The sequence below is a fragment of the Chenopodium album genome, chromosome 17 (assembly GCF_948465745.1).
Source record: "Chenopodium album chromosome 17, dcCheAlbu1.1, whole genome shotgun sequence".
Lineage (NCBI taxonomy): Eukaryota > Viridiplantae > Streptophyta > Magnoliopsida > Caryophyllales > Amaranthaceae > Chenopodium > Chenopodium album.
In genome coordinates this window covers 27,871,025-27,880,712 of record NC_137850.1, presented here as the reverse complement: position 1 = coordinate 27,880,712, position 9,688 = coordinate 27,871,025, and the positions used below count along the sequence as shown (strand labels likewise).

The 9,688-nt window shown below is 36.6% G+C and overlaps 2 protein-coding genes and 1 long non-coding RNA gene across 3 annotated transcripts; 2 read left to right on the top strand and 1 right to left on the bottom strand.

Moving 5' to 3' along the window:
- Positions 1 to 1,776: 1,776 nt before the first annotated feature.
- LOC145587735 (uncharacterized) lies at positions 1,777 to 2,935 on the top strand. Its single transcript, XR_014101400.1, has 2 exons — positions 1,777 to 2,050; positions 2,763 to 2,935. It is a non-coding gene; the product is annotated as an uncharacterized LOC145587735 (long non-coding RNA).
- An 835-nt stretch (positions 2,936 to 3,770) lies between these two features.
- On the top strand, positions 3,771 to 4,331 carry LOC145588782 (uncharacterized). Its single transcript, XM_081645388.1, has one exon. The coding sequence runs from the start codon at positions 3,771 to 3,773 to the stop codon at positions 4,329 to 4,331; it is 561 nt and encodes a 186-aa protein (XP_081501514.1).
- A 1,376-nt stretch (positions 4,332 to 5,707) lies between these two features.
- Positions 5,708 to 9,345, bottom strand: LOC145587734 (uncharacterized). The gene is made up of 3 exons (XM_081644428.1): positions 6,664 to 9,345; positions 6,071 to 6,469; positions 5,708 to 5,949 (listed from the first exon to the last, which is right to left on the bottom strand). The coding sequence occupies exons 1-3, from the start codon at positions 8,801 to 8,803 to the stop codon at positions 5,936 to 5,938; spliced, it is 2,553 nt and encodes an 850-aa protein (XP_081500554.1). The 5' UTR covers positions 8,804 to 9,345; the 3' UTR covers positions 5,708 to 5,935.
- Between the last annotated feature and the right edge of the window lie 343 nt (positions 9,346 to 9,688).

The window sequence follows — 9,688 nt, the reverse complement described above, 5'->3', positions numbered from 1 at the left end:
TGGGGTTTTCTGAGAGTAATAATTACTAGAATGAGGTTTGCTGATCAGTGGGTAGACCGAGTAATGCATTGTGTTTCAACGGTCTCTTTCTTAGCTATGATAAATAGGGCACCTTCAGGAGAGTTTACTCCAAATAGGGATTTACGGCAAGGTGATCTTCTTTCCCCATATCTTTTTATTTTATATGTTGAGGCTCTGTCGGGACTTTTGAGAAGGGCGGTTGAGTTGGGTCAGTTACATGGTATTAGAGTGGCTCCGTCGGCACCTTCTATCTCTCATTTATTATTTGCCGATGACAATTTGATTTTTGCTAAGTCTAGTGCGGAGGAGGTGGGTACTATTAGAGAGATTTTACAAACTTATGAGGTTGCGTCGGGCCAAATGATGAATTTGGGGAAGACGAATGTGACCTTTAGTAGAGGTGTTCCGATGAATAGGAGAGTTTAATTGGTAGAGTTGTTGAGGGTGAAGATTGTGGATGTGCATGACAAGTACCTTGGTTTGCCTACGGTGATAGGTCGACCAAAAAAGGTACTTACTAAAGGGGTTAGGGATAAGGTTTGGAATAGACTCTAAGGGTGGAAAGGGGGATATTTATCTAAGGCGGGGCGGGAGGTTTTGATTAAGGCAGTGGCTCAATTTATCCCGACCTATACGATGAGTGTGTTCAAATTTCCCTCTACTTTTTGTGACAAATTGCGTTCGTTGGTGGCTAATTTTTGGTGGGGTCAAAAGAAGGGAGAGAGAAATACTCATTGGGTAGCTTAGAAGAAGTTATGTGAGCCTAAGGCTGCGGGAAGGGGGGAGGGGCTCGGATTTCGAGATTTTAAGTCTTTTAACTCGACTTTATTAGGAAAGCAAGCTTGGCGGCTTATGCAATTTCCCACTACCTTGGTGGCTCGGGTGTTGAAGGCCAAGAATTTTGCGAATGGGGATTATTTGAGCTCTGAACTAGGAAATTCTCCTAGCTATACTTGGCGTGGGATTTGGGGGGTTAAATGGATGATTCAAAAGGGGATGATGTGGCGAGTGGGAGATGGTATGGACATCTCAGTGTGGCATAGTGCTTGGATTCCTGGCACTCAAACAAGGAGAGTTAGGGGCGATGCAGCGGCTGATCTTCGAGTTTGTGACTTAATTCACTTTCCTACGGCATCTTGGAATGTGGAGAAGATTAATGGAATTAATTTTTCTGCCCTTTGAGCGGGTTCGTGTGTTGAGTATCCCAATTAGTATGTGACTTTCGGAAGACTCGTTATGTTGGGACCTTGAGAAGAGTGGTGAGTATTCGGTCTGCTCGGCCTATAGAATGATCTATGGGGAGTGGGATGCGGATACTGTGGCATCATCGTCTTGTTCTATAAAATTTTGGGGTAAATTATGGAATGCTACGACTCTTCCTAGGGTGAAGGTATTTTTTTGGAGGGCGTGTAGGGGTGCTCTTCCTACATTATTGAGGCTAACACTACTACAAAAATGGCCAAAGAGACCCAGATTAAGAGACCGGTTAAGTGCATAACAGGTCTCTTATAGAGGAGAGATCGATTATCTTGGATGACAGGTCTCTCAAAATATCAAAGAGACCCGTCATTTGAGAAAATAGGTCTCTTGAGATTTTTAAAAAAATCGAGGAATATAGAGATGACAGGTCTCACGTAATATCCAAGAAACCGGTCAATTATAATAACCGTTCTCTTGAATGTAGTTTTTTTTTTTTCAAAAATATGAGAAATTAGAGAGACCCATTATTCTAAATAACAGGTCTTTTGAATTGATTCTCCCATATATGTAGGCAGCCATAAGCCCATTAAGTCCTAAACCCTAGAACCTTTTCATTTTCTCTCTCTTGTCCTCTACCGCTCTTCACTCTCATTTCATTTCTTATTTTCTTTCTCTTTCTTCTCCCTCCTCTCATCTAGATTTGTCTTCCTCAGCTCATTTTTTCTGGTTTCTCATGCGAATCTCGCACAAAATAAAATAAAAATTACATCATTTACTTCTTTCTCGATCTTCACTTTATTGTTTCGAAATTTCAAGATCTATTTCCAAGGTGAGTTTTGTTTTATTCTCGTTATTAAGTGTTGATCTTCACTTTTTTCGGTTTTTCTTAAAGAAAAATCTTAATTTCTTATAATTATTTCTTTTTAACATCCTTTTTATTGTTAAAAAAACAATAATTTGTCCGATTTTCCGTTTAGCCATGTTAGTAGATTGTTTGTTTGCTTGTTAATGTTTTCGTTTCAAAAACTATTTTCACCATTTTATTATGATTTTTTCATTTAAAAACACCTTTCAAAGTCAGATCTAGTAATTTTCATCTTTATTAATTTCGCATTTGATTTTCTATTTCTGTTTCCATTTTCAATTTCGATTTCAGCGCTTTAAATTTAAGTTCTAATATATTTTTTTATTCCTTTGAGAATTTCTTGACGAATTGTTCTTTATTAGGCTATCTTTGAAATTAGTATATTTTTTCTTGCTTTTGATTTTGTGTTCAATATCATTTTAAACGAATTTTACTTTTAGATCTCGTATTTCATTAGTTTAAATTGAACAATTTCTCAATTTTTTATTTTAAATTGTTCAATATCATTTTAAAAAGCAAATATTATTATTGTAAACGAATTTTATTTTATATCTCGTTTTTAAAATTTTTGTTTTTTCATTTTCAATATGTTCATTGTTATGATTTATTTTCAGGATAATAATATTTGCTTTTTTAATTTTTTTTTTTTTTTACATGTCTATATTTGTGGTTGCAGGTAACGATCTCTCAAGTTTCAAGTTTGAACTGAAGAAAACTGTAATTGAAGATCTGGGAAGTTTATAGTCATCATTTCCGAAAATTTTATTTTTATTTATGTATTGAATTTTCATTCATTTGTACTATGTACATAATTTTTGAGGTGTATGAAATACAAGAATTATTTTTTTACTTTTTATTTAATAATGGAAAAAATAATTAAAATTAAAAAAGTTATTATTGATGTTAATATCGATGAATTGTACGAGTAATTATAAAAGCACCTTTTTTTTTATTTGAAACGAGACCAAAGAGACCCGTTAAGTTAAAAAGCGGTATCACTTCTCTCAAAAAAGAGGCTGCTTATTTAAGACATGCGGTCTTAGTTTTCTGAAAACAGAGACTGCTTTTATTATTAAGGCAGTCTCAATTTCCTAAAAATTGAGATCGCTTAAAAAGAGGCTGCTTATTTAAGACATGCGGTCTTAGTTTTCTGAAAACAGAGACTGCTTTTATTATTAAGGCAGTCTCAATTTCCTAAAAATTGAGATCGCTTATATATATTTAAGAGGCGGTCTTAGGTTTCTCATCCTAGAGATCGCCTCAAATAAAGCAGTCTCTTACCAAAGAGACCACTACGCTAGAGACCGCCTCAGAGAAAGTCTCTTTGGCTAATTTGAACGGGTCTCTTTGGCCAATTTTGTATTAGTGTAAGCAAGCAGCTGCCAGAAAGGGATCCTCTTTGCTCTTTATGTGGGGTGGAAGGCGAGTCGGAAATTCATTGCTTGAAGGATTGTGTAATTGCCCGATTGTTGTGGGATGCGAGTGGCTTAGGTGGTGATGTGCAGGCCTGCTTTAATTCCTCTATTGACTTTGCATCAGTGTGTTTTGATTGACTATCACAACGTGAACATGGTCTTTTCATGACTATTTAATTTGTTGGGCAATTTGGAATACTAGGAATAGATGGATTTTCGAGGGGGAAGCTTGCAATCCTCAGAGTTCAATTGAGTATGTGTTGAAGCTGATGGGTGAGCTTAATGGGGGGGGGGGGGATGAAGGAGCTGCAAAGGTGGGTGGAGGGGAAAAGGTGCGCTGGCAGCCACATATAGAGGGCTGGATGAAGCTGAACGTGGATGGTGGAGTGTGTGAAGGCCTGGGATCTTGTGCAGGTGCGGTGGTTTGGGACTGCAGGGGTGAAGCTAAGATGGCTGCTGTTTGTATGTCTGATGACAGGTGGCTGACTAAAATTGCTGAAGCGAAGACCATGGTATTTGGTTTGCAGGCTGTTGTTAATTCCGGGTTTCGAAGGGTAGTGGTGGAGAGCGATTGTCTAGGTCTTATTAATGTAATTGAGTCACAAGAAGCAGGAAGGAGTGATTTCCATTTAGTTTTGGATGATATTTATCATGTTAGTAAGTTCTTTGAGTCGATTTTATGGAAGTTTGTTCCGATGGAGGGGAATAAGGTAGCCTATGCGCTTGCTCATAGCTTGCCATGGAGCGTGGGTAGTAGTGTGTGGTTGGCCGATTTTTCGTCTTGTATTGTTAACTCTTTGTGCATTGATCTCCCTATGAATGATAATTAGCACACTTTGGAGTGTTTTCTTTAAAAAGAAGAAAAAAAAAAAAGAAAAAAAAGAGAGTTAGATATATAAGATTTCTTTAAAAAATTAGAGAGGTGGGAGATCAAAGGAGGAGAGACAATTGTTGTTGATAGTTTGTATTTTTAAATAGTATAGATAGATATAGATTATAAAGTCACTATTTTTCATCCTTTCACACATACTTTGTATTTTACAAGTGACAAGGACATTAGGTGTAGATGGATAAGTAAGATTTGATCCCATGAACATGATTTCATACGCAAAAATTCTGTTTCAGTTTTTATTTTATTTTATTTTAAATTTTCAAATTGGCATTTTCATTATTAATGGTTTTGATCATACTCTTCCATAGGACTTGAATATCATGAGAATATAAGTAGGGTTGTCAAACGGGTCGTATTGTGTCGGATTTGTGTTCGTGTCGATGTTAAACAAGTTGAAAAACCCTTGACCCAAACCTAACCCGTTTATTAAACGGGTTACCCGTGTAACCTTTTACCCACATATACTAATTAATATTTAATTTAAAAATAAAAAAGTCTGACATCATTAATTCATTAAAATACTAGAACAATTTAAAGCTACTGTTTTACAAAAAGATACCACAAGGGTTTATAGCTTTTTGCCAAATTAACCGCCAAAAAATTACCAAAATGTATAAATGGAGTCAAGGTAATTTACAAACTTATAAGTTTTGAATAAAAAATATTCAATTTTTTTCACTACTTAATTAATAAGCGTGTCGGGTTCGAATTGACGAGATGTCGTTCAACCCATTTATATATTGGGTTATGCGTGTCGGATTCGGGTTGAAAATTTCAACCAAACCTTACCTGTTTAATTTCGTGTCGTATTCGTGTCGACTCAATTATGTAAACGGGTCGAGAATCCTTAACCCAAACCCACTTATTTCGTGTCGGGTTCGTGTCGAATTATTGTGTCATGTCAGCTTTTGACAGTCTTAAATATAAGATGAAGCACAATAATTGTTTCATTACGTTCCTCTATATATAACTACGCTTTTTTAAGGTAGATTGAGAGCGTATTATGATCGAGTAATAGCAATCTCACTCAGAATCCGTATGTATTTCCTTTGCAGCCATTTTCATATAAAGGTATAGGATGATAACATTTCCCAAAAATAAAAATAAAATAAAATAAAAGAATTGTTTAGGAGAATTTAAAAGGAAATTACATTGTAATGACTTTATATATTCTCCTTTTATTGTTCAATCCTTAGTTCATTATTAGCTGCAAAAAGGGTGACTTGGTATTTATTTTGGTACGACAATTATTCTGATCTTATCATGAACTCATGGTTGCTAATGAAATGTAAATAGAGCAATTTGTCTCAAACATAATCAAGGAACAAGAACTGATCTGATTATACTAGGAAAATTACAGTAGTTACTTTGATGCACGTACTTCAAGATGAAATATAGGAAATTGAAAATGAACTACTTCTATTGGTGCTGATATTGAAATCATTTCTGCTGGTATAGGCATGCGCAGAACATATCTAGAGTGCCAAGATGCTTAGCTTGCTATAGAATTAGGAAGGCGAGGCCAATTGTATCATGTAATGCTCAATCACTTGTTCCTGCAACCAGGTATTAATATTTTCATCATTATCTGAAATAAGTAGTATTGACTAGTGGCATTACTGGCAGAAACAGTGAAAAATACAAGTAGTTATCTGGACATGTTTTATATTTTTGTACCTCTTAGCAAGTTACGACTATATCTGGGTTTGCAAAGGATGTTTCTAGCATGTTGTAGCTCGCTTATAGCTTCTCCTATCTTCATTCGGTCTTTTGGAAATTGACTTGAACAAGCAATTCCAATCTTTACAATAAACACCATGCACTCCTCTCGTTTTTGAAGCATCACTTGAGTTCTTGGGCTTGTATCATTTGTTTCGTCACTTTCATCCTCCAAAAGTGTCCAGTCAACAGTATGCAACACCTGATCAGGCAATGCTTCCTTTGCATACATATGGAGGTTGAAGTCTTCCTTGAACATATCGTCAGTGGGTCTCTTTCTTGTCATAATCTCCAACAATAAGATTCCATAACTGTACAGATCAGCTTCAGGGGATGCTTCACCTCCCAATCCATACTCTTAAAACAAAAAAATTCATCTGAAGTTAAAATTTAAGAATAAACAAATGAAAATTTTGGATACAATTCATGCCTATATTTGTTAAGTTAGTTTCTGTATGCTTGAATCATTGGTCAGTTTGTCTTAATTATATCAGCTAGTACATAATGTTAGGAGCTAAGCGAGTAGTGAACTAGTGATAGGGTATGATCACCTGGAGCAGTGTAGCCAATTGTCCCCCTGACTCCAATTGAGCTGCTTTGGTTTGGGTGGACGGGTAGATCAAGAACCCTTGCTAACCCAAAATCTGCTACATGGGCAACCATGTCATCATCAAGTAGTATGTTGCTTGGTTTTAGGTCGCAGTGCACAATTGGACTTTCACAATCATGGTGTAGGTAATTGAGTGCATGAGCCACATCAATGGCTATTTCCACCCTTTGGAGAAGAGTCAGCTTTACATCTTCGTGTAACCATCTATTTAGACTTCTATTGGGCATGAACTCGTAAACAAGAGCTTTGAAATCGTGTCTTTGGAAATCCATACTCGAGCAAGCTGTTAATATACCTACAAGATTACGATGACGAATATACCTCAATGCCTCACATTCTGCCATAAAGCTCTTAGATCCACCTCGTTGTTCCAAGTTGAGAACTTTTACAGCAATAGTCTTTCCATCCAGAATCCCTTTAAATACAGATCCAAAAGTCCCTGAACCAAGCAGGTTACCCGGATAAAAGCCATTGGTTGCATTGCGTAGCATGTCATAGGACACTTTCAAAAATGGCTCCTTCACTAGTACCTCAAATGAAGTAGATCTTTTGTTCTTGCTATGACTTTTATAGTACAACCATATGCATGTCACCACAACCAGTATCCCAATTAGTGCACAAATCGTTATTATTGTCAACTTGAGAGGATGAGACAATTTTTTTCTCTTCCTTTTCTCCACACATCTTGGTAGATGAAGCTGTGGGATTCCTCCACAAAGCCTTTTATTGCCAACAAGAGATGTTGCACTTGCATTTGCGAAAATTCCTTTTGTTGGAACCATTCCCTCAAAATTGTTGTAGGACAAGTTCAAGTATATGGAGGGAAAAGTAGAGAAATAGTCTGGAATTGAGCCAGAAAGATTGTTTTGAGAAAGATCAACTTTCAAAAGGCTTTTTAATACGGAGAATGATGGAGGGATTGGGCCATGAAAGAAATTATCTTCCATATACAAAATCTGAAGATCAGGGAAGTTGCCAAAGACATTAGGAATCTCCCCTACAAGTTTATTTTTAGACACAACAAAACCTTCCAAATTTTTCTGCATGCTAATCTCTTCAGGTAGGGACCCTTCTAAATGATTTTGAGACAAATCTAGTTCAATCAATTTGGTAGTTCCTACAAAAAGCTCATAAGGCAAGGTTCCGCTGAAATTGTTACAGGACATATTCAAGTATAACAGGCTCTCACAACTCCCGAGGCTTGGAGGTATTCTTCCTTGCAATCTGTTGTCAAGTAAATACAGGCGGGTCAAACGAGTTAGATTTCTGAACGAATCAGGAATATTACCTGTGAGCCTGTTGGAGGTTAAATCTACCCACTGTAGCCGCTGGAGCTTCCAAAGTTCATGAGGAATGGTTCCCTTGAGTCCATTTACGCCAATAGATAAGAAAACAAGCCTGAAGAGATTACTGATACCTATAGGGATTTCTCCGCTTATTGGATTATTAAAGGTCACTATGTAGGCTAAAGTGTTTGAAAGATTGGCCACAGCTTTGGGTAATACTCCTGTAAAATGATTGCCTCGCAAGTCTAGATGCTGTAATTTACTACAATTTACAAGTGTACTGATCAAATTGATGTCACCTGTTAGATTATTATCAGCAACATCTAGAATTTGTAGCTCATTAAGGTATCCGAAATGAACCGGAATTTCTCCTGTGAAGTAATTACCTGACAGGTCGATTTCTTGAATATTTGTGAGGTTAATTAAGGAAATTGGAAATGGACCTGACAAATTGTTATTTCCTAGGCCAATTTTTTGTAGGTGAGGAAGTTTAAAAGCTATATCTTGTGGTACATGCCCTTCAAGTTGGTTAAAATGAAAGGCCAATATTTGAAGGGAGGAGAGATTGAAGATTGATAGGGGAATAGTACCAGAGAGTTTATTTAACAAGAGTGAAACCCAAGCTAAGTTTTTCATTCTAGAAATACTCTCCGGAATGATTCCCGTAAATTCGTTGTAGGCACCAGATAAGGTTTCCAATGATGTAAGATTTCCAATCGCCTTAAAGAAAGGTCCATAGAGGTTATTGGAGTGAACCAATAATTGTTTGAGATTAGGCAATGCTCCTAATCCCATCGGAAGTGTTCCCTGTATATAGTTGTTAGCTACATAAAGAACTTGTAGGCTAATGCAACCCGAAATGTTGGTTGGAATTTCTCCATTTAAGCTGTTGTTACAAAGATACAGTAATTCCAGCCTGAATAGACGGCCAATCTCAGGGGGGATCGGGCCATTCAGGCTATTATTAAAAAGACCGATTGTTCTCAGGAAGCTGAGGTTCCCGATGAAGGGAGATATGCTCCCCGCCAAACCTCTTTAATGTAGGTCTAACACAATCACTCTGTTATGTTTGGACCCACAGATAACCCCATCCCAAAAACAGTGGTGAAGAGAGTGATTCCATGAGCTTAAAACACCATCAGGGTTATGATCAATAAGCTTGCTCCTGATGGCCAATAATGCCATATAATCTGTTTTGTTACCGGAGGCATTAGTGTCTCTAAGATGTTGCATTCCAAATACAGCAAGCAATAAAGAAAGGAATGTTTGTAATTGTATGAACAACATAGGATGGCTTTGCTTCATTTTGTATGCTTTCTTTCTTTTTTTGTTTTGTTTTTTGTTTTGTTTTGTTTTGTTTTGTTTTGTGTTTTTTTTTTTTTTTTTTTATAGTATTTGTAGGTTTTGTTTTGTGTTGAGTTATAACATCCTTTACCCATTTCATTATATACTTCGTGGATATAACGATAAGTCATTAACTTATTGTAGTCTCACAACATGTAAGACTTGATTTAAAATATTGTGCACTGTCCGATATGTTGAGCTGTTGTATTTATTTCTACTGTGTCTAACATGGCTTCAAGATTTTGGAATAGTCTTTGGCCAGTTGTGGACAGATGAGAAGCCTTAAACATTCAAAGAAGACAACCTTTACATACTGATTGAATAGTCCAGCAGGTC